The sequence below is a fragment of the Macrotis lagotis genome, chromosome 1 (assembly GCF_037893015.1).
Source record: "Macrotis lagotis isolate mMagLag1 chromosome 1, bilby.v1.9.chrom.fasta, whole genome shotgun sequence".
NCBI lineage: Eukaryota > Metazoa > Chordata > Mammalia > Peramelemorphia > Peramelidae > Macrotis > Macrotis lagotis.
In genome coordinates, this window is record NC_133658.1 from 682,663,390 (window position 1) to 682,683,805 (window position 20,416).

General features: G+C 36.6%; 2 protein-coding genes across 2 annotated transcripts in view; both read left to right on the forward strand.

The window, feature by feature from the left end:
• The window catches only part of TTN (titin), a 408,614-nt gene that overhangs the window by 89,997 nt on the left and 298,201 nt on the right, over nucleotides 1-20,416 (forward strand). The window contains exons 48-80 of the mRNA XM_074212758.1: nucleotides 550-828; nucleotides 3,012-3,575; nucleotides 4,076-4,357; nucleotides 4,458-4,736; nucleotides 5,179-5,457; nucleotides 5,556-5,834; nucleotides 5,945-6,232; nucleotides 6,350-6,628; nucleotides 6,721-7,002; nucleotides 7,105-7,383; nucleotides 7,467-7,745; nucleotides 7,851-8,129; nucleotides 8,242-8,529; nucleotides 8,654-8,932; nucleotides 9,140-9,421; nucleotides 9,522-9,800; nucleotides 9,911-10,189; nucleotides 10,301-10,579; nucleotides 10,684-10,971; nucleotides 11,213-11,491; nucleotides 11,771-12,052; nucleotides 12,679-12,957; nucleotides 13,100-13,378; nucleotides 14,358-14,636; nucleotides 14,737-15,024; nucleotides 15,219-15,497; nucleotides 15,607-15,885; nucleotides 15,981-16,259; nucleotides 16,401-16,688; nucleotides 16,801-17,088; nucleotides 17,693-17,974; nucleotides 18,248-18,526; nucleotides 18,706-18,987. Of these exons, the coding sequence (XP_074068859.1) occupies nucleotides 550-828; nucleotides 3,012-3,575; nucleotides 4,076-4,357; nucleotides 4,458-4,736; nucleotides 5,179-5,457; nucleotides 5,556-5,834; nucleotides 5,945-6,232; nucleotides 6,350-6,628; nucleotides 6,721-7,002; nucleotides 7,105-7,383; nucleotides 7,467-7,745; nucleotides 7,851-8,129; nucleotides 8,242-8,529; nucleotides 8,654-8,932; nucleotides 9,140-9,421; nucleotides 9,522-9,800; nucleotides 9,911-10,189; nucleotides 10,301-10,579; nucleotides 10,684-10,971; nucleotides 11,213-11,491; nucleotides 11,771-12,052; nucleotides 12,679-12,957; nucleotides 13,100-13,378; nucleotides 14,358-14,636; nucleotides 14,737-15,024; nucleotides 15,219-15,497; nucleotides 15,607-15,885; nucleotides 15,981-16,259; nucleotides 16,401-16,688; nucleotides 16,801-17,088; nucleotides 17,693-17,974; nucleotides 18,248-18,526; nucleotides 18,706-18,987 (9,564 nt within the window). The remainder of the gene's footprint in view (nucleotides 1-549; nucleotides 829-3,011; nucleotides 3,576-4,075; nucleotides 4,358-4,457; nucleotides 4,737-5,178; nucleotides 5,458-5,555; nucleotides 5,835-5,944; nucleotides 6,233-6,349; nucleotides 6,629-6,720; nucleotides 7,003-7,104; nucleotides 7,384-7,466; nucleotides 7,746-7,850; nucleotides 8,130-8,241; nucleotides 8,530-8,653; nucleotides 8,933-9,139; nucleotides 9,422-9,521; nucleotides 9,801-9,910; nucleotides 10,190-10,300; nucleotides 10,580-10,683; nucleotides 10,972-11,212; nucleotides 11,492-11,770; nucleotides 12,053-12,678; nucleotides 12,958-13,099; nucleotides 13,379-14,357; nucleotides 14,637-14,736; nucleotides 15,025-15,218; nucleotides 15,498-15,606; nucleotides 15,886-15,980; nucleotides 16,260-16,400; nucleotides 16,689-16,800; nucleotides 17,089-17,692; nucleotides 17,975-18,247; nucleotides 18,527-18,705; nucleotides 18,988-20,416) is intronic.
• Nucleotides 19,175-20,416, forward strand: part of LOC141509704 (titin-like) — an 81,424-nt gene continuing 80,182 nt past the window's right edge. Inside the window, exons 1-3 of the mRNA XM_074219434.1 lie at nucleotides 19,175-19,343; nucleotides 19,484-19,834; nucleotides 20,054-20,332. Coding sequence (XP_074075535.1) covers nucleotides 19,175-19,343; nucleotides 19,484-19,834; nucleotides 20,054-20,332 — 799 coding nt within the window. The remainder of the gene's footprint in view (nucleotides 19,344-19,483; nucleotides 19,835-20,053; nucleotides 20,333-20,416) is intronic.

Sequence of the window (20,416 nt, forward strand, 5' to 3'; positions counted from 1 at the left end):
TTTTTATTGCTTTCTCTATTTTAAATATTCTTGAGTCCCTTTAGCCTTCTTCTGTAATACTCTTACGTAATGAGAAAGCATTCACTGTACCAAAGAGTAAACCCCATATCAACAATTTCAACCCTCTTCCTTAAAAACCATGATTAGCTGTCCATGTGTACTTTTTAATCACTTTATCTTTCTTTTTTTTGCTATAGCATCCTTGAAAATATTGTTTTCCTTTACTTTTTTGTTTTTCAGTATTATAGCACATTATGGTACATAGAATCCATTGCATGTTCTGCATGTTAGCTAACATTAGCACATTCTAGTAATTATTGGGTTCTCCTAACTGACTGCAGAGCTCTCTCTGAGTATTTCAAACACATTTTTCCATTGGTTGTCACTTAGAACAGTTGTTGGTTTTGGAGTTGTTTTTTTTTTTTTCAGAGTCACCCTTTTGTATTGCTTGCCATCAACTTCAGGGCATCACTCTGTTAATATCCACAATATAGAGAAACAATATTCATAACACAAAATTTCCTGACAAAATTATGTTTCTATTTCTAGCTGCCCCAGTCATCAAGAGGAGAATTGAACCCTTGGAGGTAGCTCTTGGACACCTTGCTAAGTTCACCTGTGAGATCGAAAGCGCACCCAATGTTCACTTCCAGTGGTTTAAAGCTGGCCGAGAAATCTATGAGAGTGAAAAGTGCTCAATAAGATCTACAAATTATACATCCAGCCTGGAAATACTGAGAACCCAAGTTGTTGACTGTGGAGAGTACAGCTGTAAAGCCTCTAATGAATATGGTAGTGTCAGCTGTACAGCAACCTTAACTGTAACAGGTAAATACAGAACACAAATGGGTGCATCAATCCAGCTTTCACATCTTTGTCAACACATTGTGTCAGAGGAAAATAGTACTCTTTGTAATATTCTAGTAAGTTCATTGACTTAAAGCAATGCCCTGCTACAAAGCACTTTTCATAAACAGACCTATAAATTATCATATTTTTTTCATACTGGTGCAGAAAATTACATATATTAAAACTCAAGAACATGGGACTGCTAGGTGGCACAGTGGATAAAGCACTGGCCCTGGACTCAAGTGGATCTGAGTTCAAATCCAATCTTAAACACTTAATAATTACCTAATTGTTTGACCTTGGACAAGTCACTTAACCCCACTGCCTTTCAAAAAAAAACCTGTTTTTTCCAGTTATTTTTCTACAAATTAAAGAAGAAAAATAAAAATCAATTTCCTTATAGACAATAGTAAATGGTAGAAAAATAATCCAAATGAAATCTAAAATAGACTGTATTCACTTTAATGAAGAGGTACCCCAAAGAAAAGTTAAAATGTGCTAAAATGACATCTGAAAAAAATTTATTTTGCCTTTTTGAATGGCCACCTTGAATTATTTGGTGAAATAGTGTCTGAACTACCTACTTGGTACAATAATTTGAAGTAAATTTGTCAACATCTGTCACTTAACAAAAAAAAATTATCAGGCTCTTAATGCTTGGCTTAAAACTTAACTGTCTCTATTAGTGTAAATAATGAATCTTCTTAAGTGATTATATTATCCAAATTTGAGCTGCAAATTTCTTTTATATTGGAACCAATTATTCACACTAATTGGGATGTGCTTGTATCTTATTATATTTGTTAGGGCTATGTTCTACTAGACAATAGTGGAAGTTCTACTTAATGTCTAAGTGTGGAATGAGAACAGTTTTTCCATGGATCATGGAAATGGATTATCAGTGGAAGAAAATACAAGAAATTCCATTTTCACTTCTTATCATGTATTTCTATGAGTATTTTAATAATTCATTTTACCACACAACTCTCTCCCTTCTCGCAACTTCCCTATAGGTTTTCAACAGTGAAATATAATGGGTCATTTCCCCCCAATTTATCATTTGCCCTAAAATGTGCCTAGGCGATTCTGTAATGTCCATCAACCACTTAAATCCACCTGTTAGCAAAATCAAATTAATAGACACATATTTCTCCTACATTGTGGAGACAGTTAAAGGATGAGAATTGAAAAATGAGTTTGGAAATTACCCAGCTTCTTGATGAGGACCTTGCTTGGGAAAAGGTCCCCCCCAAGCCCCCCCCAAAACTTACCTGATTCTGGCAAGGATCTGGAGAGGAGTGGGTCAATATACAAGCAATGCAGAACATTTTTCTCCTCTAGATAGAAGCTTTTAAGAATTAACACTACTCCACTAATCTAATTCTTTATCTCAGTTCTCTCAAGGAAAACCAAGCCTAGAATCTTTCCTTTGGGATTATAGCTATTGCTTATTACAATGTAATTATTAAATTCTCTGATTAGAAACAATTTTACACAAAACATAGAGTAATGATATCTAAAACCTCCTGTAAGTCCAGCCTGACATGTTAGAATAAAGGAGGATAGGGAGGAATGGCAGTGGACAGAATATTGTGTACTGCTTGGAAACTAAATTCATGTTGCAGGGGGTGAAATGGAAATGGATTGCACCAAAATATTTCCATTGTCTTGAAATAGGTTAGGAAACCATTTGGAAGCTCAGTCATTTAGGTGTTTGGTGGAAGGGACCATGGGTGGAAGAAGTATGAAGCGTGTGGGAACCTCCTTCTGGCATATTATTCTTGACCATCAAAATTTTTCTTTAGGAAAGTAAGCTGCTAATTAAACTCTGCTATTCTGGCACTATTCTTTTTTCTTTTCTGCACACCTTCTTTTAATGAAATGAAATAAAAAATTGGCTGAGTTACTGGTTAGATGTTTCAGAACCATCTGCTGTTAAGAATGAGATATGTTTAAAATTTGGACTAATATTGACTTTCTGTTGTAAAGAATGTTATCATTCCTCTTCTTTGTTGGTCCCTTTGGTCCCACTATTCTATTATTCTCTTTTTAAGTAATGACCATCTCAAAACATGAATTATCTTCTTTTCTCTTTTGGAATGTTTAGAAATGAGAGTTTGAGTGCAAACTGAATATAATGATTTTTAAAATTTCTTTTGCAGAGGCATTTCCACCAACCTTTCTAACCAGACCTAAGTCAGTTACAACTTTTGTGGGAAAGGCAACCAAATTCGCTTGTACAGTGTCAGGGACCCCTGTGATTGACACCATTTGGCAGAAAGATGGCATTGCCATATCACCTTCACCTAAATGCAAGATTTCAGATGCAGACAACAAGCACATTATAGAACTATCAAATCTTACTGCACAAGACAGAGGGGTCTACTCCTGCAAGGCTTCTAACAAATTTGGGGCAGACATCTGCCAAGCAGAGCTGATCATAATTGATAAGCCACATTTCATTAAAGAGTTAGAATCTGTACAGTCTGCTGTCAATAAGAGGGTGCATCTTGAATGCCAAGTGGATGAAGATAGAAAAGTAACGATAACGTGGAGTAAAGATGGGCAAAAAATCCCTGCTGGAAAGGATTTTAAGATCTATTTTGAGGATAAAATAGCATCTCTTGAGATTCCTCTGGCCAAATTAAAGGATTCAGGGAATTATGTCTGCACAGCTTCCAATGAGGCTGGAAGCAGCTCCTCTTCTGCCACTGTCTCTATCCGAGGTAAGCCTTGGTTACTCCCATCAGTGTCTGTGTCTTGCCATTGCCAAGAGTAGAATAGAAATATTTTAATGAAGTCAGGGATAGGGAACATAGCTATAGATAATAAGTTTTATTATTATATAATTTCATTCTTGGCAAATGCTTTGGGAAATCTTTTCTCCCCATACAATGCATGTTTTTCTTTTCAGTCTATTTATGATTTTTTCATTTTTTCTTCCAAAAAAATTCATCACTTTAAAGAATGTTTGGTGTGTTTATGTGTATATTTGTGTATATGTATGTTAAAGTTCTTCATTTAAAAATGTTCTTTAGTTAACACCAATTTTTTACTGGGGAACTGGGAAGGGTCTAGTATTGACTGAACATGGCTGGGTGGAAGCAACATGTCTTTAATCACAATTCATGTCTCTTCTGTCCTTTTGTTCTTTTTCTGTCTGCTTTTCCCTTGTGAATTTCATGTTTCAGGGTTTTTCTTTTCTTTTTTTATAATCTTTATTTAGAACCACCATCCTTTGTGAAGAAGGTGGATCCATCTTATTTAATGCTCCCAGGTGAATCAGCACGTCTCCATTGCAAACTCAAAGGTTCTCCTGTGATCCAGGTCACCTGGTTTAAAAATAACAAAGAACTTAGTGAAAGTAACACAGTCCGAATGTATTTTGCCAACTCTGAGGCTGTGCTTGATATCACTGATGTGAAAGTGGAAGACAGTGGAAGCTACTCATGCGAAGCAGTTAATGATGTTGGCAGTGATAGCTGCAGTACTGAAATAGTTATCAAAGGTTTGTCTTCACAGTTACTGCCTGTCTTTATTCAGAGTGATACATTTCTTTATCCGTTGTTTGTAACTAATTCTTTCTTGGTGGTTTAATGCTTTTGTAGAACCCCCTTCTTTCATCAAAACTCTTGAGCCGGCAGAGATAGTGAGAGGAACCAATGCTCTTCTTCATTGTGAAATCTCAGGCACTGGACCCTTTGAAATTAGCTGGTTTAAAGACAAGAAGCAAATCCGAAGTAGTAAGAAATACAGGTTGCTTTCTCAGAAATCTCTTGTGTCTCTGGAGATATTTTCATTTAATAGTGCAGATGTCGGCGAATACGAGTGTGTGGTAGCTAATGAGGTTGGCAAGTGCGGCTGCAGTGCGACGTTCATCCTAAAAGGTTAGTGATTGAAAACTAACATCTTTTAAAACCGTCGACAAAGTAGTTTTCTTATTGAGATCAAACTAGTATGTTCTCTTCTTTTAATATTCTCTTGGTTTTACTTCTATTTTGGGAACAAATTCAGCAAATCCATTCATTCAATGGCCCCAGTGGTAACTTAGACTCTCATTTCTGATGACAAGGGAGTAAGACAATATGTCATTTATAATCCATCCCTACAAAGGGCAAAGCTCTTATATCTACTTTTCTCCCTAGAATCAAATAATTCTTCCAAACGCTTGGTTCTTCTGGGTAAATTATGATGTAGCATAACATAGTATTTGGGCCAGATTAATCCACCTAGATAAACCACCTAAATAAATTTATTTATACAATGTGTATATTGAAATGTATAGTAGCAGAAGAGTTTTTTATGTTTTCCTTTTTCTCTTTAAACTAGAACCACCAACTTTTATAAAGAAAGTAGATGATTTTACTGCCCTAGCAGGACAAACAGTTACTTTGCAAGCCGCCGTAAGGGGTTCAGAACCTATTTCAGTTACCTGGATGAAAGGACAAGATATCATTAAAGAAGACGAGAAAATCAAAATGAGCTTTTCCAATGGTGTTGCACTTTTGCTAATCCCTGATGTCCAAATTAGTTTTAGTGGCAAGTATACTTGCCTAGCTGAGAACGAGGCTGGAAGTCAAACATCTGTTGGGGAATTAACAGTTAAAGGTCAGTGTAGGAACATTTTTAACTATGCATTTTTGTTTACATTTGAAATAAAGCCTTGATACTCTTTTCTAAATTACAATTCTTTAATGATACCATAGAACCAGCCAAGATTGTTGAGAGAGCAGAACTGATTCAGGTGACAGCTGGAGATCCAGCTACTCTGGAGTACACTGTTTCCGGCACCCCAGAACTGAAACCTAAGTGGTATAAAGATGGAAAACCTATGGTTTCCAGTAAAAAATACAGATTCAGCTTTAAGAATAATGTTGCCCAGCTCAAGTTTTATTCGGCTGAACTACACGATAGTGGTCAATACACATTTGAGATTTCAAATGAAGTTGGGAGCAGCTCCTGTGAGACAACTTTTACTGTATTGGGTTAGTATTTTTAAAGGCACTTTATATAACTTATTTTTAAACACAATCGAATAGAAAAAAACAGAGTCATTTTACATTTTGACTTTTCTCTTTTGTTGTGCCATGGACAGATCGCGACATCGCCCCATTCTTTACCAAACCCTTACGCAACATAGACAGTGTGGTCAGCAGTGACTGCCGCCTGGATTGCAAAATTGCTGGCTCCCTTCCAATGAGGGTATCCTGGTTCAAAGATGGCAAAGAAATCACTTCATCAGACAGATACAGAATAGCTTTTGTGGAAGGCACAGCCTCCTTGGAGATAAGCAGAGTAGACATGAGCGATGCAGGGAGCTTCACTTGCCGGGCCACAAATTCTGTTGGAAGCAAAGACAGCAGTGGTGCTTTAATTGTCCAAGGTTGGGAAAACATTTTCCTTTTATTTCTTATTGTACAATATTCAATAATTAAGTCTTCTTCATTTCTAGACCTTACCTCTTAACTCACTGAACTTATTTCTTGCAACTTTTCTTCAGAACCTCCCAGCTTTGTTATTAAACCTGGGTCAAGGGACTTGTTACCTGGATCCACAGTCTCTCTCAAGAGTACTTTTAAAGGATCAACTCCATTCACCATCAGATGGTATAAAGGTGACAAGGAACTGGTTTCTGGTGGCAACTGCTATATTACCAAAGAATCTTTAGAGAGTTCCCTGGAACTATATACAGTAAAAACATCAGACTCGGGAAAATACACCTGTAAAGTCAGCAATGTGGCCGGAACAGTGGAATGCAGTGCAAACTTGTTTGTGAAAGGTTTGCCTTATTTTCTTGACCTCTTTGTGCTGCGATTTTGCAGTGTCTTTACTTCTTTCTCTCTCTTCTTAATAACTTTCTCCATTCCACAGAACCTGCTACCTTCATAGAAAAGCTAGAGCCCTCACAACTGTTGAAAACGGGAGACTCAACTCAGTTAGCCTGCAAAGTCACAGGCACCTCTCCGATTAAAATAACCTGGTTTGTCAACGACAGAGAAATTAAGGAGAGCAGCAAGCACAAAATGTCTTTTGTGGACTCAGTTGCCATCCTCAGACTTACAGATATTGTCATTGAAGATAGTGGAGAATACATGTGTGAGGCTCAAAATGAAGCAGGAAGTGACCACTGCAGTAGCATTATCATAGTGAAAGGTGTGTGTTTGGTCATTTTGCTTCAGACAGTCTCCAAGTTTTGACCTGAAGCAAACCTTCCAGAAGCTTATTAACCAAAAACCATCTTCTTTTGTACTATAGAGTCACCTTACTTTAGCAAGAAGTTCCAGCCAATTGAAGTTTTGAGAGAATATGATGTGATGCTGTTGGCTGAGGTAGCAGGCACTCCTCCCTTTGAGATTACTTGGTTCAAAGACAACACAACTCTTCGAAGTGGGAGAAAGTATAAAACATTCATTCAGGATCAGTTGGTTAGCCTTCAGGTTCTCAAGTTTGATGCCCCTGATGTTGGTGAATACCAGTGTAGGGTGACTAACGAGGTGGGCAGCAGCACTTGCAGTGCCAAGGTCACTTTAAAAGGTTAGTGTCAACTAGTGTCACTATAGACATGCTTAAGTATTGCTACCAAACTGTTTCTCATGAAGAATTTATTTTTCTAATAGAACCTCCAGTATTTGTCAAGAAGATTGAGAGCACCAGCTCCCTGCAGGGTGGTACTGCAGCATTCCAGGGCACTCTTAAAGGCTCTCTGCCAATCACTGTGACTTGGTTAAAAGATAATGATGAGATTACCGAAGATGACAATATTAGAATGACATTTGAGAATAATGTAGCCAGTTTATATATCAGTGGCATTGAAGTGAAACATGATGGGAAATATTTCTGTGAAGCCAAAAATGATGCAGGCATACAAAGATGCTCTGCTTCACTCTCAGTAAAAGGTTAGTTCAGCACAGTTCTCCCTGATGCTTAGAAAGCTATTGACCTGAAAGCCTTTCTCCATTAAACATTCATAAATCCATGTCTTATCTTTGTGTTTGCTACAGAACCAGCAACGATCACAGATGAGGCTGTGTCTATAGATGTTACCCAAGGTGACCCAGCAACCTTACAGGTTAAATTTTCAGGAACTAAAGAGATAACAGCCAAATGGTTCAAAGATGGAAAAGAGTTGGCTTTGGGTCCCAAATATAAAATCAGTGTCACTGATACAGTCTCTATACTCAAGATAATATCCACAGAAAAGCAAGATAGTGGAGAATATACCTTTGAGGTTCAAAATGACGTTGGGAGGAGTAGCTGCAAAGCTAGCATAAATGTCTTAGGTTTGTATTCCTTTTGGCAGTGGAATGATGTTGGCATTTATCTTTTTTTTATGTCTCACAATTCCAAAAGATTTCTGTCCTAACTCTTCTTTTTTGCCTTTTTGTTGGACAGATCTAATCATACCTCCCTCGTTCACCAAAAAGTTAAAGAAAATGGATAGCATTAAAGGTTCTTTCATTGACTTAGAATGTATAGTAGCTGGATCCCACCCTATAAGCATCCAGTGGTTCAAAGACGACCAAGAGATACTTGCTAGTGAAAAATACAAATTCTCTTTCCATGACAACACAGCATTTTTGGAAATCAGTCAACTGGAAGGTGCAGATAGTGGCACTTACACTTGTGCTGCCACAAACAAAGCAGGCCATAACCAGTGTACGGGATATCTTACAGTCAAAGGTTTGGAACTTCTGTTTTTCATTTAATGAGAAAGACTCATTTCTTATGTCTCAAATTCACTTCATAATCCTAAAACAAATCTTCCTACCCTTCCCCTACTCCTCCTTTTTGTATACCTCTTTAGAGCCCCCTTACTTTGTGGAAAAGCCACAATCCCAAGATGTGGCTCCCAGCTCTCGAGTTCAGATGAAGGCTCTTGTAGGCGGGACAGCACCCTTGACTATAAAGTGGTTTAAAGATAATAAAGAATTACACTCAGGAGCAGCTCGTTCTGTCTGGAAAGATGATACATCAACTATCCTAGAACTCTTTTCAGCCAAAAGTGGGGATTCTGGAACCTACATTTGTCAGCTAAGCAATGATGTTGGCACAGCTACTTGTAAAGCAACTCTTTTTGTAAAAGGTCTGGATCTTTGTATCTCTTATCCTTTTTTGATTTTTTTCAGGGTCAGGGATGTGGAAGGAGATGGGATTGTGGAGTAATGGTGCAAGTGGGATTATTTCTATTTTGATAATAGTGGTGGGAAATTATTTAATAAAAAAACAATCTTGCTGGTACTTTTTTTAATCTTCCAGAAAGTAAAATGTATCACCTTTTGTTCATATATAGAACTCCCTCAGTTTATTAAGAAGCCCAGTCCTGTGTTAGTATTGCGGAAAGGACAGTCAACAACTTTCGAATGCCAAATAACAGGCACTCCAGAGATTAAAGTCTCTTGGTACTTGGATGGGAATGAAATAACTGCTCTGGACAAGTATGGCATCTCCTTCATTGATGGCTTAGCCACTTTTCAAATTTTGGGTGCCAAGATAGAAGACAGTGGAACCTATGTCTGTGAGGCCCGAAATGATGCTGGCACTTCAAGTTGTAGCATTGAGTTGAAAGTGAAAGGTTCGTGGTTAGAAACTCATACCTGCTTTTTCTATTCATCTTCTGGATTTTAGCCTTTCCTTTGAGTAAGCTAGACTTTGTCTTCCTTTTGAATTTTTAGAACCTCCCACATTTGTAAGGGAGCTGAAACCCGTGGAAGTAGTCAAAGATAGAGATGTGGAGCTTGAGTGTGAAGTAACAGGCACTGCTCCGTTTGAAGTTACTTGGCTCAAGAACAACAAAGAAATCCGAAGCAGCAAAAAATATACACTAGCTGATCGAGTGTCAGTATTTAATCTCCATATAACTAAGTGTGACCCTTCAGATACTGGTGATTATCAGTGCATTGTATCCAATGAAGGTGGAAGCTGCTCTTGCAGTACCAGAGTCAGTTTGAAAGGTCAGTGACAGAAAACAAGAAGCAGGATATTATCTCTTCCATTCTATAATTCACTTTGATGTTTTTTATGCCAACCAATTCAAATCATTTTTCTTCTTCTCATACCACAGAACCACCTTCATTCACTAAGAAGATAGAAAATGTGATGACAGTTTTGAAAAGTTCAGCCATTTTTCAGGGCACAGTGGCAGGTTCTCCCCCTCTCTCTGTGGTATGGCTAAAAGATGATCAGATTATCGATGAAGATGATAATGTGCATATGTCATTCGTGAACAATGTGGCCACCCTACAGATAACAATGGTGGATAATGTCCACAGTGGCAGATATACCTGTCAAGCCAAGAATGAGTCAGGAGTTGAAAAGTGTTACGCTTTCCTTTTAGTACAAGGTTTGTGAGCCATTCTGTAAATATTATTCTATTGAAGCACATGTTTTAGTAGGTTCACATTATCTCTTTTGGAAAAAAAATAATTTTAATCATGCTTTGATTTTATCACAGAACCAGCACAAATAATAGAGAAGGCTAAATCGGTTGATGCAACTGAAAAAGACCCAGTGACTCTTGAATGTGTTGTAGCTGGAACCCCTGAACTTCGAGTGAAATGGCTTAAAGATGGTAGACCCATTGTGCCCAATAGATACTTTGCAATGAGTTTTGAAAACAATATTGCCAGTTTCAGGATTCAGTCAGTAATGAAGCAGGACAGTGGTCAGTACACTTTCAAGGTTGAAAATGACTTTGGGAGCAGTAGCTGTGATGCCTACTTAAGAGTTCTAGGTTGGTATTTTTATTTCAACTTGCTCATTTGATTTCTTTAAAGCCCTCTACTAAAGAAAATCAAATATGTTAATGGGTACTTTTTTGGTATTTCTTTTGGGCAGATGAAACAATTCCTCCATCATTCACCAAAAAACTAACCAAAATGGATAAAGTTCTGGGCTCTTCTATTCAAATGGAATGTAAAGTTTCAGGTTCACTTCCCATTAATGCCCAGTGGTATAAAGATGGGAAAGAAATAACTGCCAGTGCAAAATACAGACTCGTGTGCCATGAGAACACTGTTGCATTGGAAGTTAATAATCTTGAATTAGAAGACACTGCAAATTACACCTGCAAGGTTGCAAATGTAGCAGGAGATGCTGCATGTAGCGGAATCTTAACTGTAAAAGGTTTGCAAAATCTTCACCTCTTCTTGATTCTTATTTATGAATATTTTAAAAATAGATCACTCTTACTCTTTTTTGTCTTTGAAGCTAAAAATCATTCTCAGAAGTTGTTTCTTTACATGTCTTCCACTTTTAGAAAATTTTAATATTTTTAACATTTCTTTTTTACACTATTTTCTTATTAAAATTGTAAAAACACACTGGTAGAAGTTTAATTCAACCTATTTCTTCTTAAAAACTATAGAGCCACCAAGCTTCCTAGTGAAACCTGAAAGACAACAAGCCGTGCCAGATTCGACAGTGGAATTTAAGGCAGTCCTAAGAGGAACACCACCATTTAAAATAAAGTGGTTTAAAGATGAGGTTGAACTTGAATCAGGACCTAAATGCTTTATTGGGCTGGAAGGGTCAACAGGTTTCTTAAATCTCTACTCTGTGGATACTTCAAAGACTGGACATTACACTTGCCAAGTTACCAATGATGTTGGTAGCGACTCTTGTACAACAATGTTGCTTGTAACAGGTGTGCAGACCTGATTGTTTTGTGTTTCTGTCTCTCTTTGTGTCTAATTCTTTCTATATTCAGCTATTAAGCCTCTTCCTAATAATTACTTTCAATGAGCATCCAAATTTTAAGACAGTCTAAGCAAAAAATTTTGTTAATATTTTAAGTTTAATTTAATTTTAAGTTAATATTTAAGCTAATATCTTCCCACTGTTTAATGTAATCAGAAGCATGCGAATCCTTCTCTTTAATACTTGGCATTCACTTTAGCTTCTTTTTTCCCCCTTGGCCTCATAGAACCACCAAAGTTTGTTAAGAAATTAGAAGCAACCAAAATAGTGAAAGCAGGGGATTCAACACGGCTTGAGTGTAAACTGAGTGGATCTCCTGAAATCAAAGTCAGATGGTTCAAAAATGACCATGAATTGTCAGCCAGTGAAAAATACACAATGTCCTTCATTGAGTCAGTGGCTGTGATACAGATGAACAACCTTGGCACTGAGGACAGTGGCGATTTCATATGTGAAGCTCACAATCCTGCTGGTAGCACAAGCTGCAGCACAAAGGTCATAGTAAAAGGTTAGCAGTCTCTTTTCTTATATTCTTTATTAACTGAAAACAGTATCTTGCTTACAGTAAGTAAGGTGGCATACTTTTTTCTTCTTCTTGTCAAGTTCTATTTTCATTATTTTTTTGGAGAAATGTAAATTGATCTTTTGGGCTCACTGATCTGCCTTGACTCAGTCAATGAAAATGCAAGCATAATCTCTATTGTTATTATCAGCAGTAGCAATAACAGTGATAATTTTAAAGCTATATGTAGTACATTAAATAGCAAATATTGCTTTTCTCTTATTATAAAATTAGAAATTGGAGATCAAAGACATAGCAGCATGTTCTAATTTACTCTCAGCATAGAACTCATTATTCCATGTTTCTTCTACTACTATCAACAAACAATTTCCTTCCCCCCTCACCATTTTTACATTATTTTTTAATCTGACAGAAATTAGTACAGTGAAGCTCACAAGTACTGGTCTCAAGTCTATCAGTAACAAGTTATGGCATCTGTGAGCCTATCATTGCATCTATAAAAATGAAAGGATTAGACTAGATGGCCTCAAAGACACTTTCTACACCTAACATTAAATATTTCTTTGAAAATCAATAAACTGAATTCATAGGAAATTCTTTTTTTTTTACAGAACCACCTGTTTTTAGCAGCATTCCCCCTCCTGTAGATACACTTAAGGGTGCTGAAGTTAGTCTTGAATGTGAACTTTCTGGAACACCACCATTTGAGGTGATTTGGTATAAAGATAAAAGACAACTCCGAAGTAGCAAAAAATACAAGATTTCAACTAAAAATTTCCATGCAAGCATTCATATCTTAAATGTTGAAACTACAGACATTGGTGAATATCACTGCAAAGCACAAAATGAGGTGGGAAGTGACACGTGCATTTGTACTGTAAAATTAAAAGGTAAGCATATCAGTATCACTGATGTCAGTAATATATAAAATTTATATTCTTTTCCTCTTACTTCTCCAGTTCCCCCCAACCCTAAAACCAAAAAACTACATTTCTATCTTTTTACAACTCTTTTTCATCTTTTCTTGTTCAGAACCACCCAAATTTGTTACAAAACTTAACAGCCTCACTGTTGTGGTTGGTGAGCCTGCTGAGTTACAAGCAACCATTGAAGGTGTCCAGCCAATTTATGTGGAATGGCTTAAAGATAAAGAAGTGATTCGAGAAAGTGAAAATACCAGAATCACCTATGTGGAAAATATTGCAACTCTACAGTTTGCAAAAACAGAACTAGCCCATGCTGGGAAGTACATCTGTCAGATCAGAAATGATGGCGGAATGAGGGAGAACCTGGCTACACTCACTGTTTTAGGTTGGTAAAAGTAATTTCTTGGTAGAAAGAAGGTATTGTATACCAGATACTGCAGGATATAGAAAAAAATCATCTTCCCTAAAAATCTTCAAAGATTAGATATCTCTTTCTTTGAACTAGAAGTTTTCAAAGTCTTTCCAACCCTAAACTCCCAACAACAACTTGTTTTGTTAATAACCTATATGTGTTTGTTCCTACATGTCCTATGAATATATTACATCATTAATTATATATACATGTTCTATAGTATCTACTCATCTCTTACTTAACAAGGTAGAGCTTGGGAGATTTGTTACCATATTTCATTACTTCTTTTGCTAAGGTAAAAATGACTTTAAATTAGGTAAATATTGGAAGTAAAGTGAGTATTGGAAATTGTGTTGATCTCAAAACTAAAGAATAAGAAAGTCAACATTCCAGGGCAAAATGATGATAGGAAAGATTTTCCCATTCATTTGTGAAATTATTTATTTTTAGCTTGATAATTATGCAGTTACAATATAGAATAGCAGTCTTCCATTTAAAAGTTGACCACATTTGGTTAGAACAAAAACTCTTAAGCATTTCAACAGACTAATTGCTATGATTGTCTCTACCCATTAAAATAGCTTTTTCACGTTGCACATTTCATACAGTTCAAAATAATTCATTATAGTAAATAACCCCGCTCGGAAAATACTTCATAACAAATCAATATAGAGCCTGTATATGACAATCCAAATGATTTTAGAACAAGGATTTGTCCTAAACATTTGTCCTGACATAGGATTTCATCTATAATTGACATCTACTAATACATTTAGCTTAGTAACTATATCTTCTAATTTTATTAACAAGAATAGATTAGTTCATTTAAAATATTTTAAATGACTTTATGCTACTTTTGAAGATAGATAGCCTATAATTACTAAAATTCATCATGAAATTTTATACTAAAATGTAATAGTGTATGACAAAGGAGTATAACATTTCATTTCAGAGCCTGCAGACATCGTAGAGAAGGCAGGATCAGTGATGGTGACTGTAGGAGAAACTTGTACCTTGGAATGTAAAGTGACTGGCACCCCTGAACTCTCAGTTGAATGGTATAAAGATGGAAAGCTGCTGACCAGTAGCCAAAAACACAAATTTAGCTTCTATAACAAAGTGTCTACCCTAAAGATTCTTTCAGTAGAAAAGCAAGATACTGGAACATATACATTCCAGGTTCAAAATAATGTTGGGAAAAGCAGCTGCACAGCTACTGTTGAGGTTTCAGGTCAGTTAAATGATAATTCTTCTAATGCTTACCTGAATTTTCTTTTAAAAGCATCTTTATGGCTCAGATTACTGTGAGTGTCTTGCATTTTCTTACACAGACCGGATGGTGGCTCCTTCTTTCATAAGAAGACTGAAAGACACTAATGGGATATTGGGCTCTTCTTGTATCTTGGAATGCAAAGTGTCTGGATCGCCACCTATTTCTGTTGCTTGGTTTCAAGAACAAAATAAGATTGTTAGTGGAGCAAAATACCAAACAACATTTTCAGATAATGTCTGCACTTTGCAGCTGAATTCATTGGACTCATCTGATATGGGCAATTACACATGTGTAGCTGCTAATGCAGCTGGATCTGATGAATGCAGGGCAGTGTTAACTATCCAAGGTCAGTGTAACATAGCAAAATTATTTCGAAATATGTTACTTCTTCTGTGCCATAAGCTTCTTTCTTGGAAAATCTTTCATTTCATATTAAACATGCAGTTGTATTTAGTGATAATCTTCTTTTGCGATTGATAATTGTTAATACTCCATTTGGAGCTTATAATTTATTCTTCGATCTTTTCCATCTTTATTTAGAACCACCTTCTTTTGTGAAGGAACCTGACCCCTTGGAGGTTCTACCAGGCAAAAATGTGACTTTCACAAGTGTTATCAGAGGAACCCCTCCTTTCAAGGTTGGCTGGTTCAGAGGTGCCAGAGAACTTGTAAAAGGAGATTACTGCAATATCTACTTTGAAGACACAGTGGCAGAAATGGAACTGTTTAATGTTGATATTTCCCAGAGTGGGGAGTATACCTGTGTGGTTTCTAATGATGCTGGCAAAGCTTCTTGTACAACTCGTCTTTTTGTAAAAGGTTTGCTTAAACTTCTTTACTCTTTCCATTTGGCAAATACCAAACTAAAGTTTATCTTTTCAGATTAGTATTCTGGACTTTTGACTGTGATCATTTTGTTACTCACTAGAACCTGCTGCATTTGTGAAGAAATTAAGTGATCATTGGGTTGAACCTGGCAAATCCATCATTCTGGAGGGCACCTACACTGGAACCCTTCCTATTTCAGTGACCTGGAAAAAGAATGGCATTCATATAAGTCAGTCAGAAAAATGCAGCATTGTCACAACTGAAAAATCTTGCATCTTAGAAATTGTCAACAGTACCAAAAATGACGCTGGACACTATACATGTGAAGTGGTGAATGAGGCTGGAAGGGATATTTGTGAAGCCACAGTATCTACATTAGGTGCGTCAGCATATCTGCTATTGGCATCTTACATTCTCCTACTGAGAAGTATGGTTTTTAATCCTCACTGCTGATTGTTATGATTTATTCTTTAGAACCACCTTATTTTGTTACGGAACTGGAACCTCTGGAAGCAGCAGCTGGAGATTCAGCTTCTTTACAATGCCAGGTCGCTGGAACACCAGAAATTACAGTGTCTTGGTACAAAGGAGATACCAAATTAAGGCCAACTCCTGAATATAGAACGTACTTTACCAACAATATAGCCACACTTGTTTTTAACAAAGTGAATATCAGTGACAGTGGAGAGTATGCCTGTGTGGCAGAAAATAATGTTGGAACTGCTGTTTCTAAGACAGTCTTCAGAATTCAAGGTTATTGTTTTTATTAGTTCTTCTCTTCTTTATCTTTTATCTTCTTAGGGAAATGTCCCCTCAAATAATATCCTAAAATATTTATTAATTAATATGTTCATTAATAATTAACATATTATTATTATTGTTACATTCCTACAGAGCGTCAGCTTCCGCCTTCCTTTGCAAGACAATTAAAGGACATTGAGCAAACTGTTGGGTTACCAGTCACTCTAACTTGTCGTTTAAATGGCTCAGCACCCATCCAAGTTTCTTGGTATAGAGATGGGGTACTTTTAAGAGATGATGAAAATTTGCAGACATCATTTGTAGATAATATAGCAACTCTCAAAATTTTGCAAACTGATTTGAGTCATTCTGGACAATACTCTTGTTCAGCATCCAATCCTCTTGGAACTGCTTCTTCTAGTGCTAGAATGACAGCAAGAGGTTAGTTTCCACACAAATCATTTTTTTTAACCAGCCGTGTCTTCTTTAGCATCTTATGTCCAAAATTTGGATGAGCAAAAATGTGTATTGTGTTTCTCTTTTCATGTTCTAGAACCCAAGAAATCTCCCTTCTTTGACATCAAACCTGTATCGATAGATGTTATTGCTGGAGAGAGTGCTGATTTTGAGTGCCATGTCACTGGTGCTCAACCAATGAGAATCACTTGGTCAAAGGATAACAAAGAGATTCGCCCTGGAGGAAACTATACAATCACATGTGTGGGAAATACACCACATTTGAGGATCCTTAAAGTAGGAAAAGGAGATTCTGGCCAATATACCTGTCAAGCAACTAATGATGTTGGGAAAGACCTATGTTCAGCTCAACTTAGTGTCAAAGGTAGTTGATAAGGGTCTTAGTGACATATTTTTTTTAATCTTTGTGGGATCATATCTCAAAATTATTATTATTCATAAAGCTTTTCATGTAAACTACATCTCCTAAACTCTTTACTAATAAGTTGATGTCCTAAATCAAAATGTTTCTCCTCCCTTGATTTAGTTTTTTTTAGTCTAATATGCATAGTCATCCTAGAATATAATTGTTCTTTACTTCACATTTGTTGAATGTTGCATTTTTTCTATATTATGTAACATTCTTCATCATTTCTAAATATTTATCAGATATAAATATTTATGTAATAAAAATTAATATATGTATTTTATATATGTATATATTCATTTGACCTTTTTTGTTAGCCTTTATGTACCTAGAATAGAAAGATGTTCATTGATGGTTCATTCTGTAGTGAAAACAATGTCATTATGATATAAAAATACTAGTTAGAACATCATTAACTTTCCAAATGAGCATTTTAGCACATTTTTCTTATCACTAACAATAAACTAGTTTCTTCAAGATCTCTTTAAAACTCTGATAAACTCAAACTGTCATTATACTGTCACAAAATTTAAATGACATTCCCTCCCCTTTGGTTTATTAGAACCTCCCAAATTTGTCAAGAAATTAGAAGCTTCAAAAATTGGAAAACAAGGAGAGTCCATTCAACTGGAATGCAAGATCAGTGGCTCACCAGAAATCAAAGTTATGTGGTTCAAAAATGACAGTGAACTCCATGAAAGCTGGAAATATAACATGTCTTTCACGGATTCTGTGGCACTCCTCACTATTAATGAAGCCAGCACTGAAGATAGTGGAGATTATATTTGTGAAGCTCATAATGGTGTTGGTGATGCAAGTTGCAGTACAGCACTCACAGTTAAAGGTCAGAAGATATGAAAACTTCTCTCCATTTTTGTCCCCCCCCCCAATTTGAGCTCCTTTCAGTAATATCAATTCAGAAAAAAAAAACTGTTAGCAAAGGTATGACTGGAGGTCAGAAATCACTGAAAAAAACAAACAAACCCCAAAATACCAATTGGTATTTGTTCATCTTGTCACAGCATTTGTTCTTAATCATCTTCATTTTGAAAGTATTCCTTTCAATTTTTAAGAAACAAGACTGTTAATTCTTTATCTCTTTTGTTTGTATTGGTAGCCCCTCCTGTGTTCACCCAGAAACCTGCCCCAGTAGGTGCTCTTAAAGGTTCTGATGTAGTCTTCCAATGTGAAATTTCGGGGACACCGCCTTTTGAAGTAATATGGGTTAAAGACAGAAAACAAGTTCGAAGCAGCAAAAAATTCAAAATTACTTCGAAAAACTTTGATACTAGCCTTCATATCCTTAATCTGGAAGCTGCAGACACAGGAGAATATCATTGTAAAGCTACCAATGAGGTGGGAAGTGACTCATGTGTTTGCACTGTCAAATTCAAAGGTTGGTATTCTTGGGCGTTCAGAGGTGCTTCTTCCACTGATCTTTCTTTTATTATTGTTCTTCTGGCTGGTAATTTGTCTCCATCCATCTTAACCTTGTCTTTCTTCTTTTCTTTTCTTTTCTTTTCTTTTCTTTTCTTTTCTTTTCTTTTCACTACTACCATGCTTATCTTTCATTAGAACCTCCACGATTTGTGAAGAAGCTAAGTGATACCTCCACCCTTGTAGGAGATCCTGTTCAATTACAGGCCTTAGTTGAAGGTTTTCATCCTCTTTCTGTTGTCTGGCTGAAAGACAAAGGTGAAGTCATCAGAGAAAGTGAAAATGTTAGCATTTCCTTTGTGGATAATGTGGCAACCCTCCAGTTTATGAGGCCTGAGGCTGCCAACTCTGGAAAATACATATGCCAAGTCAAAAATGATGCTGGCATGAGAGAATGTTCAGCAGCCTTATCTGTACTAGGTTAGTAATTTAATGACAATTTATGAAAAATAAAACTGAATGACTTCTCATGATTTTTTTTATTCTTACTCTGTCACCTTACTATATCATTTGTACACCTTTGGTTGAATTTGAACTGGATTTCCATTTCAATAGTGATTTACCTCTTATTTTAGAACCAGCCAGAATCTTAGAGAAGCCAGAACCTATGACTGTCACTACTGGAAATCCTTTTGCCCTTGAGTGCTTAGTAACGGGAACTCCGGAACTTATTACAAAGTGGTTCAAAGATGGAAAAGAATTATCTGCTGACCGCAAACATCAAATTACTTTCCTCAACAAAGTTGCTTCCCTTAAAATCCCCTGTGCAGAGATGAGTGACAAGGGCTTGTATAGTTTTTGAAGTGAAAAAACAGTGTGGGCAAAAGCAACTGCACCGTCTCTGTTCATGTTTCAGGTTAGCCAAAATTAAATTGGAATGCTTTATTACATTTCTCTTATGAAACTCTCTCTTTAGACAAACACAAAGAACAGCAAAGTCCAATTTTTGTTTTTGTTTTGGCTGTGCTTCTCTATGCAGATCGTGTTGTACCACCTTCTTTCATAAGAAAATTGAAAGATATTAATGGGGTTCTGGGTTCCTCCATTCATTTGGAGTGCAGAGTTGCTGGATCATCACCTATTTCAGTTGCCTGGTTTCAGAATGGAAGCGAGATTGTTAGTGGAGCAAAATACCAGTCCACGTTTTCAGAAAATGTCTGTACTTTAAGTTTGAATCTATTGGAGTCTTCAGATACGGGGACTTTTACTTGTGTGGCCACTAATGTAGCTGGATCTGATGAATGTTCAGCAGTTCTGATCGTACAAGGTTAGTGGACAGAGCAGACATTTCTTCCACATGACTTTCTTCCTGTTTTATGTGGTATCTCTTTGTTCTCTGCATCGATTTTATATCATGTTTTTTTCTTCACATTTCAAGACAGTTATGTGATGGATTTTCTCTCTCTCTCTCTCTCTCTCTCTCTCTCTCTCTCTCTCTCTCTCTCTCTCTCTCTCCTCCATTCTTCCCCCCCCCCCAAACATTTAGAACCACCATCTTTTGAACAGACCCCTGAGCCTGTGGAAGTTTTACCTGGAATGAGTGTCACTTTCACTAGTGTAATAAGAGGTACCCCTCCATTCAATATCAAGTGGTTTAGAGGTAGCAGGGAACTTATACAAGGAGATTCCTGCAGTATCTCTATAGATGAGTCCATTACAGAACTGGAGTTGTTTGATGTCCAGCCATTACAGAGTGGAGACTATTCTTGCCTTGCTGTCAATGATGCAGGCAGTGCTTCGTGTACCACCCATCTTTTTGTAAAAGGTTTGTTCTTTGTTCCAATCTGTGTTGTTCCAATTTCTTTTTTCTAAGTCTTCATAGAAGGTTGAAGTTTCACCCTCATGTTTC